Below are 17,206 nucleotides of genomic sequence, written 5' to 3' on the forward strand. Positions count from 1 at the left end.
AAGTCAAATCCCATTGTCCTGATTCCCAAACCTAACAATACAATCAGGTTTTGTAATGATTTTTGCAAGTTAAATGAAATGTCCAAGTTTGATGCCTACCCAATGCCAAGAGTAGATGAGCTGATCGAAAGGTTGGGAACAGCCAGGTAGTTCTCTAATAAAATCCCAGGTAAAAAAAGTAGAGGCTATTCAGAGTTGGCCCCGTCCCATAAGTGAGGGCTTTCCAGGGAATTGTGGAGTACTATCGGAGGTGTATACCCAATTTTGCCTCTATTACAACTCCCTTGACCGACCTTACCAAGGGAGGAAACTCTAGTCTCATCAAATGGAGTGAAGAGGCTGAGAGGGCATTCCAAGGAGCTAAAATTGGTTCTCTGTAAACAACCAGTCTTGATCACTCCCGACTATGCAAAAGTTTGTGGTACAGACTGACGCCTCTGATGTAGGGTTAGGCGCAGTCCTTTCACAAGTAATTGATGGTGAGGAACATCCTGTCCCATACTTGAGTAGAAAACTCACTGCTGCAGAAAAGAACTACCGTATTGTGGAAAGGGAGTGTTTGACCATCAAATGGGCTCTGGAGTCTCTACGGTATTACTTGCTGGGCCAACATTTTTGGTTGGTTACCGACCACTTCCCTCTCACATGGATGTCTCAGGCCAAAGAGAGAAATGCCCAAGTCAATAGATGGTTTCTCAAAAATGTCATATTTAATTAAAACACTGATCCGGTAGGTTGCAGATGCTCTGTCCAAGACGCACTGTATGGTGGCACCTTGAAAAAAGGGGGATGGGTATATGAGAAGGTGACAGGTAAAGTTTTGGAAGGTTGCTATATATTCCCCAGATTCCTCACTTATGTATGGTGAATGAGGTCAACACAGGGCTGTAACAAAACTTCAGCTGTTAACTACTTCATATCCTACAACTGGAAGGAGCCTTCAGGCACAGGTGGGAGCTAGGCCTCGCTAAAGGCCATAAAAAATTGTCAAGACCTCAGTCCTGAGCAGTTCCTGGGGTAGAGAGGAGGAGCCGGGTTCTGTCCTAAACCCTGACAACTGGTGAGAGACCAGACTGAACTTCTGCCTTTCTTTTTGCCTCATGTGTTGACTGGGTGGCTGAAGCAAGCCACATATACAGTTAGGGTTTCTTTGTTTAGTTAGCAGCTCAGACGAGCAGGATTTCTGTTATTGTTTTTTGCCTGAAGTTAAGGCTTTTCTGCCAGTTTTTGCAAAATAAATGTACAGGGTAAAACCTGTTTGTACCTGACTTTTTGTGTCTGTCTCTGACTGTCTGGATCCACTGCTGCTTCTAAGCCTACTCCCTCCACAATATGTATACACAAGTATTTTCTGCTGACAATGTAGAACATGATTGTATGCCACAAGAAACTGTTGGATTTGGTTATGTAAATGATGTCCCTATTGTTAACCCTGATTTTGAGTTCTTTTGTTTGGTTTGGTTCTTGATTTGGGAAGGATGGCAGATTCTACACTAGATATGCCATGGTCACTGAATACGAGGGAAAACAAGGGTAAACCAAACACAAGCAGAACCGTTACGGAACACCACAAGTCTCAGTTCATGAAGCTGAACTAAAAACGCTCACTGAAACAGTGTACAATGCCTGAGGGTAAGTGTTTGGTACAGCAGGACTATGGTCCGATCTGGTGAGCAACAGGTTTCTATACCTTTAATATTTAGACTAGAAGGATTTCCAGGCTGCTCAGGAGCTGATGGAGATTCTGCTGCTACCCAAAAAGGTGTGTATAGTGAAAGTCAAGGTGCACACCAAGGCTGATAGAAAAGGAGAGTATAGGTAACGAATGGGTAGACGCTACTACCAAACTAGCTGCAGAGAAGCTTGGGGAACATGCCTCAATACAGGTGGTCACCATACTGGACCAAAACTCTCTTTTAAGGTTCTAAAACCGCTGCAGGACCAAAATGGCCCAGAAGAGAAGAAGATTTGGAAACCACAAGGAAATGGAAAAAGGATGAAAAAGTCCTGATGGCCAGTGGTAAGAGAATATGTTTACCAAGAGCATTATTCCCAATGATGGCACAAACAAGCCACTCGGAAATAGCCATGTGTGACCTGGAGAACAGATGATAGGTGGCTGCAGGATTTAGCATCAGTCAGTTACGTGTAAGCTTGCAAAACATGTATCAAATATCCAAAGAAACTACCACACATAGAATTATAATAAAATATAATGAATTTTATTAATATCCACTAAAAATATACAAAAAGACATATAACAGATAGAAAAATTGGATTCACAATACATACGGGGGAATGAATCAATATATTAGTATACCAAAACAATGTTAATACCATATACAGTCCTATGAAAAAGTTTGGGCACCCCTATTAATCTTAATCATTTTTAGTTCTAAATATTTTGGTGTTTATAACAGCCATTTCAGTTTGATATATCTAATAACTGATGGACACAGTAATATTTCAGGATTGAAATGAGGTTTATTGTACTAACAGAAAATGTGCAATATGCATTAAACCAAAATTTGACCGGTGCAAAAGTATGGGCACCTCAACAGAAAAGTGACATTAATATTTAGTAGATCCTCCTTTTGCAAAGATAACAGCCTCTAGTCGCTTCCTGTAGCTTTTAATCAGTTCCTGGATCCTGGATAAAGGTATTTTGGACAAACAATTCAAGTTCAGTTAAGTTAGATGGTCGCCGAGCATGGACAGCCCGCTTCAAATCATCCCACAGATGTTCAATGATATTCAGGTCTGGGGACTGGGATGGCCATTCCAGAACATTGTAATTGTTCCTCTGCATGAATGCCTGAGGATTTGGAGCGGTGTTTTGGATCATTGTCTTGCTGAAATATCCATCCCCGGCGTAACTTCAACTTCGTCACTGATTCTTGAACATTATTCTCAAGAATCTGCTGATACTGAGTGGAATCCATGCGACTCTCAACTTTAACAAGATTCCCGATGCCGGCATTGGCCACACAGCCCCAAAGCATGATGGAACCTCCACCAAATTTTACAGTGGGTAGCAAGTGTTTTTCTTGGAATGCTGTTTCTTTTTGGACGCCATGCATAACGCCTTTTTTTTATAACCAAACAACTCAATTTTTGTTTCCAAAATGAAGCTGCCTTGTCCAAATGTGCTTTTTCATACCTCAGGCAACTCTATTTGTGGCGTACGTGCAGAAACGGCTTCTTTCTCATCACTCTCCCATACAGCTTCTATTTGTGCAAAGTGCGCTGTATAGTTGACCGATGCACAGTGACACCATCTGCAGCAAGATGATGCTGCAGCTCTTTGGAGGTGGTCTGTGGATTGTCCTTGACTGTTCTCACCATTCTTCTTCTCTGCCTTTCTGATATTTTTCTTGGCCTGCCACTTCTGGGCTTAACAAGAACTGTCCCTGTAGTCTTCCATTTCCTTACTATGTTCCTCACAGTGGAAACTGACAGGTTAAATCTCTGAGACAACTTTTTGTATCCTTCCCCTGAACAACTATGTTGAACAATCTTTGTTTTCAGATCATTTGAGAGTTGTTTTGAGTAGCCCATGATGCCACTCTTCAGAGGAGATTCAAATAGGAGATCAACTTGCAATTGGCCACCTTAAATACCTTTTCTTATGATTGGATACATCTGGCTATGAAGTTCAAAGCTCACTGAGGTTACAAAACCAATTTTGTGCTTCAGTAAGTCAGTAAAAAGTAGTTAGGGGAATTCAAATCAATAAAATGATAAGGGTGCCCATACTTTTGCACCGGTCAAATTTTGGTTTAATGCATATTGCACATTTTCTGTTAGTACAATAAACCTCATTTCAATCCTGAAATATTACTGTGTCCATCAGTTATTAGATATATCAAACTGAAATGGCTGTTGCAAACACCAAAATATTTAGAACAAAAAATGATTAAGATTAATAGGGGTGCCCAAACTTTTTCATAGGACTGTAAAACAGAGTATGGAGTGGTGTAAATAATTACCGGTAAGTCTATAACACAAAAGTGTGTATGCTATGCCATCACAATCATAATAGAGTAAATAAGAAACACCACTACATCAGTAATATCCTCCATATAAAACCTAGCACATACCTACACTGTCAGAAAGGCCTGACGCGCGTTTCACCCATATACATGGCCTTCGTCAGGGGAGCCTACCATTTGCCAGACACAGTGTAGATATCACAATACCAATAAAATATACATTTCTACAGCAGGGCAGATGGAATCGCCAAAAAAGACAAAGGAGACTGACACACAGAATCAAAAATAAAGTACATGAGCATGAATCCATATAATCCAATCGTAGATGACCAATATATAGGCAACCCAGTAAGTATGACGGCTCCTAGGATAATGATTATCCAAACAATACAGAGAAAAGTGTGTGTAACTACAGATCAAAAAGGAACCAAAGTACAAGACCTATGGGTGGCTACAAGTATAATCCTACAGTGCTCATTCAGCACTGTATACACAGCGATCAAGAAGGCAGGGAAGGTAATAAACCTTCCCTGCCTTCTCTCTGGGAGCTCTGGCTGAAGTTACAGCCGGCTCCCAGTACCAGCAGCTGTATGATCTGTCCCAGCACGTCCTGTCAGAACAAGGCAACCACTGTCCGGACATAAATAGTCTATGGGTGGTCCGGAAGTGGCTAAAGAGGACCTTTCATGTCCTCTGGGCACATGCGGTGTAACATGTCGCTCGAAAGCCGACAATGCGCTGAATTTAGGGGGAGCGTTCCTTACCACCCAGTCATGATGCTGAGCAATGAAGAATGCCCCTCCGACTCCTGATAGTACTCATCCATAGACGAGGACTGGGGGGGCGTTCCTCACTGCTCTGCATCATCCCTCGGTGGTAAGGAATGCTCCCCTTCTCACAGTACAACACAATAGACGCTACTGTGAAGAAGGGCTTTCCTGACTATCAGAAACACCCTTCTGACACGGAAGAGCTACGGTAATGGCATCGATAGCTCCTCAGCGGGGCACAGAACGGGAAAGCCGAATTCAGCGCTCTGTCGGCTTTCTAGCAGTGGATTACACTGCATGTGCCCAGAGGACATGAAGGGTCCCCTTTAACACCGACTGCATGTGTCAGGCTGGTTCTCCCTCTGAGCTCACGATATATATATGGATTACAAATAATTTGGCACCGCTTGACAATCAGAATTTCGAACCCAGTTTGAGTTTCGATAACACTCCTCTTGAGTGACTAACTAAATAGAAATGATAACCTAACTATACATGTGTCTTACTACCAGCCACATGAACAACACAAGCACAATATTGTCTCACCGCACTCAGGGTTACAGCTCAGACTCAGCCGCCTCCTCTCACTCCATGGATCTGCAGCCTTTTTCTGGCCCAGTAATGAGCCTAGCACCTACACCTGGGCTGAGGCCTACTCAAGACCTGCACTGGACCACATATAAGTTACAAACCTGGGGGAGATATAACGAGATTCCAGAACTCTGCCTGTCATCTTCTCACAATGGTTATATTTACACTATAATCAGCATGGATTGGAGTGGATTGGTTCTGCCTGAGGAGGCGGAGTCTAAAATCGGTCCACAGCAGTTTCCATTCTGGTCTGATTTTAGACTCCGCCTCCTCCAGCAGAAATAGTGTTGATTGGCCGAATGCTGTACACTGGCCAACCAACGCTGGTCAATGCATTCCTATGGCGAGATGAAGCAGAGCTAGCCATGCGCTCAGCTTGGCTACTCCGGACACCGGAGATGAAACAGAGCTCAGCTCTGCTGCACCCAACAATCCCTCCAACTACTCCTCCTGTCACACACACAGTTCAGTACTACTTCCAACCATCCCTCCAGCTACTCCTCCTGTCACACACACAGCTATGCACTACTGCCAACCATCCCTCCAGCTACTCCTCCTGTCACACACATCTCTGGTGTAACAGAGCTCAGTGCATACTCAGCTCTGCTACTTCTCTACACTCTGTTGGCGGAGTCTAAAATCGGACCAGAAGGGAAACTGCTGTGGACCGATTTTAGACTCCGCCTCCTCAGGCAGAACCAACGTTGATTGGCCGAATGCTGTACACTGGCCAATCAACGCTGGTCAATGCATTCCTATGGGAAAAAGTCAACTCGCGCATATCACAAGCTGACAGGGATCCCGACCAGATAGAGCCCCAAAGAGCTGGGTGAGTAACATTCCCGCCTAAATAAAGGTAATCCCTAGCTAACCCTGCCTGTAGATCTGTCCCTGTCTCACAGTCACATAGTTCACACTCCCAAATTAATCGAATGTTAAATCCACCATTCATCTAAATTGGAGGTCACCTGATTTCGGCAGCCAATGGGTTTTTTAATTTTTTTTAACTGCCTCTGTTGTCGTAGTTCCTGTCCCACCTCCCCTGCGCAGTTATTGGTGCAAAAAACGCACCAGGGAAGGTGGGAGGGGATACGAATTTTTACTGCGTTTGCCTCGTGGTATTCAATTGTAATCGAATACCTCGAACGGCCTGATATTCGATCGAATATGTATTCGATCGAACGGTGTTTGCTCATCTCTAGTAACTATAAATAGCCACATCCATAAATAAAACTTTCTCTCAAAATAACAACAAATTGTCTGTATTGCTACATACACAATCTAAAATATCACATTTGCTATCCCAGCCACATTTTTAAAGTACTCTCACAGTTTCACACATCTGTGTCCGCCCAATTCTCAAATCACCGCAGACGAAGTCGCGGGTAATAGCTACTCTCTAATAATAATGTATAACACCATGGGATTAATATAATAATGTACAGCACCATGGAATTAATATAATAATGTACAACACCATGGAATTAATATAATAATGTACAACACCATGGGATTAATATAATAATGTACAGCACCATGGGATTAATATAATAATGTATAACACCACGGTATTAATATAATAATGTACAACACCATGGGATTAATATAATAATGTATAACACCATGGGATTAATATAATAATGTACAACACCATGGAATTAATATAATAACGTACAGAGCACCATGGAATTAATATAATAATGTACAGTACCATGGAATTAATATAATAATTAATGTACAACACCATGGGATTAATAAAATAATGTACAGCACCATGGGATTAATATACTAACGTACAGAGCACCATGGAATTAATATAATAATGTACAGCACCATGGGATTAATATAATAATTAATGTACAACACCATGGAATTAATATAAGAATGTACTGCACCATGTAATTAATATGATAATGTCCAGCACCATGGAATTAATATAATAATGTACAACACCGTGGAATTAATATAATAGTGTACAGTGCCATGGAATTAATGGTGCTATATAAATCATAATAATAATAATAATGTATTATTGGTTGAAAAGGAAATGTCTAAACTTCGCCCCCATATTGTTTTAATTCCTGTCAAATGCTTAAAGGGTTAACAAATTTTCCAAATGCTGTTTTGAATTATTTAAGGTGCAGTTTTAAAATTATGGTGATTTATGGGGGGGTTTCTAATATATAGGCCTTCACAATCTCCTTCAGAACTGAAGTGATCCCTAAAAAATTATTTTGAGAAATTTCCTTGTAAATCTGGAAAATCACTTGTAAGATTTAGAATATGCAAAATATATTAAAGGACGATTAAAAGAGGTTCCAATATAAAGCAGAGATATGGCGTTCGATGTATTCGTTCACAATCAAATACCAGGCCACATACGCAGTAAAAATTTGTGTCCCCTTCCACGGTGCATTTTTTGCACCAATAACTGCACAGGGCAGGTGGGACAGGAACTACGACAACGGAGGCAGTGAAAAAAATTGAAAAAACCATTGGCTGCCGAAAACATGTGACCTCCCAATTCATAAGAATAGTGTCGGCCATCTTCGTCTCATTCTCGTTTTGGAGTGATAGGGAGAGCTTGGTCTAAGGGCGATACAGTGCTTTGGTTAGGCAGAAAGTGGAAATAACAGCTCTTTTCAGAGCTCAATATAAAATCTATCTGCAAATCATGCAGTGTAGCAGCAGGGGACGTGGGCGAGGACGTGAATACCCAGCTGGGTGTGTAGTCCACAGTCCAGGTACTGGAGAGGGGCTGCCAGGATTGCCTTTTGTCAGTAGCAGCAGGGTACGTGCGCGAGGACGTGGACGTGCATACCCAGCTGTATATCCACCCCACAGTCCAGCTACTGGAGAGAGGCTGCCAGCAGTGTCCCTCGTCAGTAGCAGCAGAGGACGTGGACGTGCATACCCAGCTGGGTGTCTAGTCCACAGTCCAGGTACTGTAGAAGGGCTACCACCAATGACCTTCGTCATTATGAGCAGGGGACGTGGGCTAGGATGTGGATACCCAGCTGTATATCCACTCCACAGTCCAGGTACTGGAGAGGGGCTGCCAGCAGCAGCAGAGGACATGGGTGAAGACGTGGATAACCAGCTGGGTATCCACTCCAGAGCCCAAGTACTGGAGAGATTCAGTCAGCAAACAATTTACTCTTCCTCATCCTCCTCATCCTCCTCCTCCAACCCCAGCCCCTAATTCTGCATGTGAATTTTTATTTTTGTTTCGTATAAAAAATATATATATATATTTCCATTATCTCTCTCCCCCCCCCCCCCCCAGGGGGTTGCAACTCAATTTTTTAGGGCTCCAGCCCAAGGGCCTGCAAAATATTTTTTAAGGCTCACCCCCAAGGCATTGAAATCTAATTTTTTAGGGCTCCCCCCAAGGGCCTGAAAATTTATGTTTTAGGGCTCCCCCCAAGGGCCTGAAAATTTATGTTTTAGGGCTCACCCCCAAGGGCCTGAAATCAAATTTATTAGGGCTCTAGTCACCCCAAGGGCCAAAAAATAAAACACTGCTGCTGCATGGCTCTAGTCACCCCAAAGGGCCAAAAAATAAAACACTGCTGCTGCATGGCTCTAGTCACCCCAAGGGCCAAAAAATAAAACACTGCTGTTGCATGGCTCTAGTCACTAAAAGGGCATAAAACACTGCTTTTTAAAGGCTGTACTCACTCCATGGGCCAAAAGCACTGTATTTTAAAGGCTCTACTCACTTCAAGGGCCAAAAACACTGCTGGTGCGAGGCTCTACTCATGCCAAGGGCCAAAAACACTGTATTTTAAAGGCTCTACTCACGCCAAGGCCCAAAAGCACTGTATTTTAAAGGCTCCACTCACTCCAAGGGCCAAAAACACTACTGGTGCAAGGCTCTACTCACTCCAAGGGCCAAAAACACTGCTTTCTAAAGGCTCTACTCATGCCAAGGGCCAAAAGCACTGTAGTTTAAAGGCTCCACTCACTCCAAGGGCCAAAAACACTGCTGGTGCAAGGCTCTACTCACCCCAAGGGCCAAAAACACTGATTTCTAAAGGCTCTACTCATGCCAAGGGCCAAAAGCACTGTAGTTTAAAGGCTCCACTCACTCACACAGGGCTTTATTTTTATGTTATTTTTATTTTCAAATGTATTTTAATTTTTTTTATATCCAGGAAAATATAAACAAAATAGGAGGGAAATTGTGTCTGGTTTTCAATTTATTATTATTTTTTATTTAATAACACAAAGTGTCACTGAAAAACTTTATAATATAGTTTTTCCTCTCCGTTACGGTAATTTTTATTTTGTATGGTGTCGTCGGGGGTGGGGCTATAACCTTTTATAACGGCGTTTTATTAGCGTATTATTTATTTATTATTATTATTTTATTTACATTTTTTTTAACTTTTTTATTATATTTTTTTTTTTTTTTTTTTTCCAGATTGTGTCCCCATAAGGTGATATGAGACCTTTGGGGACATCTGATCACTTTTTTTTTGTACTGGAGGCTGATTTCTCCTATAACTGGGGCTGGTACATTTAACCCCAGTTGCAGGAGAAATCCAGCCTCCTGCACGCTGTATATACAGCTTACTGAGCTGATTTGGGGTCCTGTAGGACCCAGCAGCTCTGGTAGGACACTGCTCCCAGCGGATCACATGTCTGCCAGGTCAGAGGGCAGCTGATTTATGGCAGCGTCCATAGCCGTGTATACAGCGCTCATTGAGCGCTGTATACACAGCGATCGAGATAGCAGTGGAGGTAATAAACCTTCCCTACTATCTCTCTGGGAGCTCCGGCTGAAGTTACAGCTGGCTCCTAGTGAAAGCAGCTACACGATCTCCGTGCAGCTGCTGTGTTCTGACTGGACGTACAGGTACATCCTGTTAGAACTGGGCAACCACTTCCCAGACGTATATAGTCTATGGGCGGTCCGGAAGTGGTTAAGGGCCTGTAACTTAATTTGGAAGGGCTCATGTTAAGGGCCTTAAAAGTGAATTTTGGAAGGTCTTACCACATCACACATATCCACAATGACAGTTCAGGATGGGGACTGAAGGATTTCCCATTGCCTATTCCATCTGTGGTTGTCAAGGGGAACGTAATTTAAAGGGGTGCTTGTTAATGTTTGTTGAGCTTAAATTGGGGTTTGTGTCCATCCATTTGGGGAAGAAAGAAGGTTTCCATGTATTTTCCCACTTTGATAGAGGTTTTTTTGAATGTGGAAAGTGTGTAGTTGTTAGGCTGTGATGTTGGGGTAATAGAGGGACTTTGGTGTGTTAGATGCCCCCAGACATGCTTCCCCTGCTGTCCCAGTTGCATTTTAGAGGTCTTGACATCATTTGCTGAGGTGTGATAGTGGACTTGGTGACCCTCCTGAGTCGAATGGTGGGATCCCCTGAAACGAAGCATTTTCTCCCATAGACTATAATGGGGTTCGATATTCGTTCGAATAGTCGAATATTGAGATGCTATTCAGAACGAATAACGAACATCGAATATTTTACTGTTCGCTCATCTCTAATGGCAGATAATATTTATTCATGTATTTGGGTGGTATGACTATCTCTTTGAAAAGCACAGAAGTTCACATCTTAAAAATTGCTAATTTTTTTCTCTCCAAATTTCCATCAAATTTCCTATAAATAAATCCAAAAATTTTGACCAATGTTTACCACTAACATGAAGTCCAATCTCAAAATCACTTGTGCAAGTAATGGTGTCTCAAAGTTTTCTTGTTCCTGTATATTCCCGGCCTGTCCTCCATGTCCTGCACGCTTGAGATCTCCCCAGAGGGGCCCCAATGATATTGAGGTCTGGAGACTGAGATGGCCGCTCCAGAACCTTCACTTTCTGCTGCTGTAGCCAATGACAGGTCGACTTGGCCTTGTGTTTTGGATTGTTGTCATGTAGGAACGACCCAGTCTGTCCCCTGCGCAGCTTCCTGGCTGATGAGTCTCCAGTATTTGCTGCATTCATCTTTCTTTCTACTCTGACCAAGTTTCCTGAGCCTTTGAAGCTCCCACATCTCCACATCATCAGTGATCATCTCTGGCTTTACAGTAGCAATGGCATTTCTTCTATCATAGGCCTTGTTGTCTCCTCTCCTGTCTCATTGCTCCACGTGACCTTATTCCAGAAGTTTTGAGGTTCATCTCTGTGCTTTTTGGTGTATTGAAGGTGAGATTCTTTGTGGCATTTGAGCAGTAATGGCTTTCTTCTGGTAATTCACCATGCAGCCCATTCTTCTTCAAGTGCATGGTTTGGTTTTTACAGAGCTGACCGTCATTAGCAATTCCTTGGAGATCTTGTTCTATCGCTTTCCTGTATTATACAGTACAACAACCTTTTCCTGTAGATCCGAGGACAATTCTTTTGCTTTTCCCAGGACTCACAATCCAGAAACGTCAATGGCCGGAGGAAAGGATGCAGCAGTCTGTCTGGATCCCAGAAACTCACTCGGCTTTTATGCACACAGAGGTCACAGGTCAGGATCTTCCCTTTAGCAGCCATTCTAGTGGCCCTTTTGTGTCACCTTCTGAACCTGTTATCAGGCCAAAATCACCAGATGATGGAAACTTCTGAACGGGGTCATTTTCATGTTTTTGGTCGTAATTATGAATTAAAAAGAAATAACACAGAAGTTTAACAATAAACCAAAAAATTGGGGTATGTAAATTTTCAGCATAACTGTATCTGGAAGAAACACTGACGGAAGGTCAGGAGCAAGGAAGATAGATCTAAGGTAAATACACATTATACACAGATGGCTCTGCTACATATATGTCACACACAGACAGCTCTGCTATATACACGTCACACACAGACAGCTCTGCTATATACACGTCACACACATACAGCTCTGCTACATACACGTCACACACAGACAGCTCTGCTATATACAAGTCACACAAAGAGGGCTCTGCAGAGACCTCTAATATCTGGTCATGTGATTATGTCACTCCTCCCACACAGGTGACATCATCACAGGTCCTTTATTTAGTATCTTCTGCACAGATGAAGCGATAACAACATGACCTGATCATGTGACTCATTGACTCCTCCTTCACCTTCTGACATTATCACAGGTCCTGTGAGCAGACGACTGCTGTACCCGAGGAGGTAAATGCTCGCTCTCAGCCCTTCTCATACATTCAGTCACCCTCCTTGTGGCCCCCACACGCTATAATGTCCTCCTCGTGGCCCCCACACACTATAATGTCCTCCTCGTGGCCCCCACACACTATAATGTCCTCCTCGTGGCCCCCACACACTATAATGTCCTCCTCGTGGCCCCCACACACTATAATGTCCTCCTCGTGGCCCCCACACACTATAATGTCCTCCTCGGGGCTCCCACACACTATAATGTCCTCCTCGTGGCCCCCACACACTATAATGTCCTCCTCGTGGCCCCCACACACTATAATGTCCTCCTCGTGGCCCCCACACACTATAATGTCCTCCTCGTGGCCCCCACACACTATAATGTCCTCCTTGGGGCTCCCACACACTATAATGTCCTCCTTGTGGCCCCCACACACTATAATGTTCTCCTCGTGGCCCCCACACACCATAATGTCCTCCTTGTGGCCCCCACACACCATAATGTCCTCCTTGTGGCCCCCACACACTATAATGTCCTCCTTGTGTCCCTGTTGGATCCTACAATAGATCTGAGACTGGGCAGGAGATTCACCTTCCAGCAATGACTCTAAACCTTCATCCCGAGCTCCAGTGAATGGTTTCGATTACAGAATATTCCGCTCTTAGATCGGCCCAGTCACAGTCCAGACCTAAATCCCATTAAGCATCTGTGGCAAGACATGAAAATTGCTGTTCACAGACGCTCCATCCAATCTGGCTGTAAAGAAGAAGAAGGAGGGGCAGAAATCTCATCTCTAGATGTGCAAAGCTGGTAGAGACCGAGCCCAAAAGACTTGTAGCTGGAATTGTAGCCAAAGGCGGCTCTACAAAGTATTGCTATAGGGGTGTGAATACTTTTACAAGCCCCTGTACCGGTGTTAGGTCTCTGGAGGGAACATTCTCCGGGACACTCATTCCTCTCATGTCCCTACAGCGGGGCCCATTCTCTACGTCCTCTATACCATCATGTAAGATTCTGCTCATTTCAGTAAGTCACAAACCTACAGACTCCCGTTGTCCACTTTCTCCTTTGCATTAGTCACTTGTTGCACGTTGCGTACTAGGCTGTAATACTTCCTCTTCTGTCAGGGTCAGGGAGGACTGTACAGTTAGTTCCAGTGTGCTGGTAATATCAGGGGCCGAGTGTCTTCACCTCTATTGCCAGTAGATTGTAGTCCAGGCAGAAATGTGGGAGATCTATCTGTGACAGTTGTGGCTCTTCCAAGAGATCGATGGACGAACCATCACTTGTTGTGACTGAAGCTGCAGGGAAAGTCAGTGTCATCAGTATAAGTGTCAGCTCCGTATCTTTGGACTCTTCCTCACCTTCTTGAGGGTTTCTTCCCCTCCTTAGTGGGTAGCACGGCTCATTCTACTAGAGCTGCTGGAGCCTCCTGGGCTGTTCGGCATCAGGTTTTGGTTCTTCCAAATCCAATTTGTGTTGCAACACCCCGGGCAGCACTGAACACCTCTCAGCCAGTACACCTGAGACTGGTCAAATACTCCCAATGAGATTCTGTTCAGCCTATCACACACCTTATATACCCACCAAGCCGGCCCACAATAAGTCACTCCCTTCCTGAGCTACACGCTGCCGACGTCAGAAGTAGGAGGTTGGTGATAATAATGGGACTCTACTCTTCTATTTGATAGGGAAATCAATATAAATTGAAGTATATATACCAGAATGAATGTATATTCCTTCTCTCTGTTTCATTTAGATTAAAATATGTTTTTCTGATTCTTTAGTTAGTTCAGACTGACCCATGGAGCAATGTCCACGCTAATACATCACAGATAAAATTAATAGTAGATAGTCATTGAGACTTTGCCTTGTCATGTAACACGATGACTTCAGCTAACATTACCTCAGCTATCATGTGGCAGTATGGGAATTTACTTTTTTGGGAAATTGTCATTGGATGCTAAAATTGCTTATTCATACACGTAAGCCCACTTTAATGGGTATAAAAAGGTGTGATGTACACAATAAAGATATGCTTCTACCCAGGTTCAGTTTGTCTCTGTTGAATGCGTCAGTGACTCGAGTCTTTGTCTTAAAATTTGACTATCATCCAATATACTTAAGTGGTCCCATTGAGAACACCCCTGGCATATGTATTCCATGGGATTCTGTGTAGTGATTACATTGTCTCATCTTCTCTCCATTCAGGTTCCTACAATATAGAATCCTCTCAGTATCTTCTATAGAAGAGAATATTCCTGATTGTCCCATCAAGGATGGAAAGAGACGGGAACAAGATGGCGGAAAGTCTATTAAATCTCACCCTAGAGATCATCTACCAGCTTACTGGAGAGGTGAGAGATTCTGATGATGTCATCATGACATCATTCTTATCTATAGTAATAACAGATGATAGGACTGGAGAGGTGATGGACTCTGGACATGTATGTAGTGAGATTTATTAATGTGTCTCCCCATAACCAGGATTACACAGTAGTGAAGAAGACCTCTAGTGGGCGCTGTCAGGCTCATGTGTATGAAGGATATGGAGGAACCCCGAGCCCAATCCCAGGGCCTCCACTTCACCCCCTGATACAGGAGAAGATCAATGGACAGAAGATCCTAGAACTCACCAACAAGATGTTGGAGCTGCTGACTGGAGAGGTGACACTGCTGGAAATGCTGGGACATTATACAGTAACTGGAGGGGTCGGAGTGATGACTGTATCATTGTGTTGTCAGGTTCCTATAAGGTGTCAGGATGTCGCTGTCTATTTCTCCATGGAGGAGTGGGAGTATTTAGAAGGACACAAGGATCTGTACAAGGAGGTGATGATGGAGGACCACCAGCCCCTCACATCAGCAGGTAATAGACATGACTATATACACATGGACTTCCATTATTTGTATGTACAGAATGAATTCAGTCCCTGTCTGTGTTTCCTACAGGTAGATCCAGTAAGAGGACAACACCGGAGAGATGTCCCAGTCCTCTTCTTCCACAGGATGATCAGGTAGATGGAGATATTCCCTATGATGTGTAGACGGGCTGTGAAGTCCTTGTGTATCTTTTTTTCATTGCTGACTTGCAATATTTATTTCACAGCTTCAGGATGACGATCTGGACAATGTTTTGGCCATAAAGATAAAGGAAGATCCCTATGTGAGTGGTGATGAGGAGTGTGAGGAGGACATTCCTACAGGGACCCGCCCAGGTGAGGAGTCACCACTATATAAAGCACAGAAGGGTCACTGATTCTATTCAGACATTGTTTAGACTATTTGTTGTTCCCCAATTCAGGTAAAATACTAATAATACATGAATATAAATGTGATACCGCTATAGGAGGTAATAAATGTAGTATAGAATAGAACGTACAGCAGGAATATGGACTTGACATTGATGTGAATGAGGCAAATTTCTTCCTCACTGGCTGTCAGTCCTCGTGAAGGGAAAGAATTTCCCAGAATTATATAGCAGATTATATCAGGTGGTGTAAAAATAATCCTCCTGCTCGATCTTCAGGCAGATTCCACCTTAGAGCTCTATGGAAATAAATGGGAGGTGGAAAATCCGGCCTGACTAGTAAGGAATCTGATGGAGATTCGGGGGCTGATTTGGTAAAGTGGAAAAAATTTTCTTCTGAATTCCTGAAGCAGCTTCTACAAATGTCACTGTGTAAATCTCACCTTAGACCCCAATCACACTATGAAATCCGGACTAGAAAATCTGGTCTGTATATCAGTCACATTTCCCAGCCCGAACTTTGTCCACACACCAGTACTCCCTGTATCTTAGTGATTACAGATGAGCGAACACCGTTCGATCGATTAGGTATTTAATTGAATATCAGGCCGTTCGAGGTATTCGTTTCCAATCGTATACCACGCAGCATACACAGTAAAAATTTGTACCCACTCCCACCTTCCCCTGTTTTTTGCGCAAATAACTGTGCAGGGGAGGTGGGACAGGAACAACGACAACGGGGGCGTGGAAATGCAGATGTGAAGCAAGGTTGTGCTCAACCAACAGCGTCTACCGTGCCTACTGCTCTGCGGCAGAAAGCATTGCGCTTCCCCACAGTCCCTGGCTTGATGGCCACATTAAGTAGGGTGCAGGGTACAAGACTAACCAGGCCCGAGCACCAGGAAGAGGTGTTACAATGGTTGGCGGACAATGCTTCCAGCACATTCTCCACCAGCCAGTCAGCCTCTACCTCAACTCCTCCGCCTACCCCACAGTTTGGTCCTCCTTCCTCACAACATGCGCAATCTTCCCAGCAAAGTAATTCCACCTTACCCACCTCCCAGGAGCTGTTTTCAGTTCCATTCACTGTCCTTCTCTCTGTCCCACCACATCCTGAATCACTGGAGGTAACAGATGAGTTGCTGTGTCCTGATGCCCAAACACTGGAGCATCCGTTATCTCCTGTTGTTCTTGTTGACCAGCAATCGGCCCTCAGAGACGACGATGACGAGGCACAGTTGTCATCAGGGCAGCCTGTTGCCGTCGTCGGTGCGCAAGAGGAGGAGCCGTCGGAGGATTTGGAAGAGGAGGTGGTGTACGATGAGGCCACTGACCCGACCTGGGCAGGGCAGATGTCAAGTGGGGAGAGCAGTGGAGATGTGGAGGCAAGTGCAGCACCAAAGAGGGTTGCTAGAGGCAGAGGCATGTCCAGAGGACAGCTGCTTCACCGAAGCCAGGCCACAGCCAGCAGGGCCCAAAATATTCCCTCTTGTAGCCAGACTAGAAAAAC

The 17,206-nt window shown here is 43.9% G+C and overlaps 2 protein-coding genes and 1 pseudogene across 2 annotated transcripts in view; 2 read left to right on the forward strand and 1 right to left on the reverse strand.

Moving 5' to 3' along the window:
- Positions 1-17,206, forward strand: part of LOC142191103 (uncharacterized) — a 602,426-nt pseudogene that overhangs the window by 579,378 nt on the left and 5,842 nt on the right.
- Positions 1-17,206, reverse strand: part of LOC142190458 (oocyte zinc finger protein XlCOF7.1-like) — a 383,441-nt gene that overhangs the window by 15,822 nt on the left and 350,413 nt on the right. The gene's annotated exons all lie outside the window — the stretch shown is intronic.
- Positions 14,664-15,743, forward strand: LOC142190506 (gastrula zinc finger protein XlCGF66.1-like). Its single transcript, XM_075262298.1, has 5 exons — positions 14,664-14,803; positions 14,934-15,113; positions 15,192-15,315; positions 15,399-15,463; positions 15,556-15,743. Exons 1-5 carry the CDS (start codon positions 14,726-14,728, stop codon positions 15,703-15,705), a joined length of 597 nt encoding a protein of 198 aa, XP_075118399.1. The 5' UTR covers positions 14,664-14,725; the 3' UTR covers positions 15,706-15,743.

The sequence above is a fragment of the Leptodactylus fuscus genome, chromosome 1, assembly GCF_031893055.1.
Source record: "Leptodactylus fuscus isolate aLepFus1 chromosome 1, aLepFus1.hap2, whole genome shotgun sequence".
NCBI lineage: Eukaryota > Metazoa > Chordata > Amphibia > Anura > Leptodactylidae > Leptodactylus > Leptodactylus fuscus.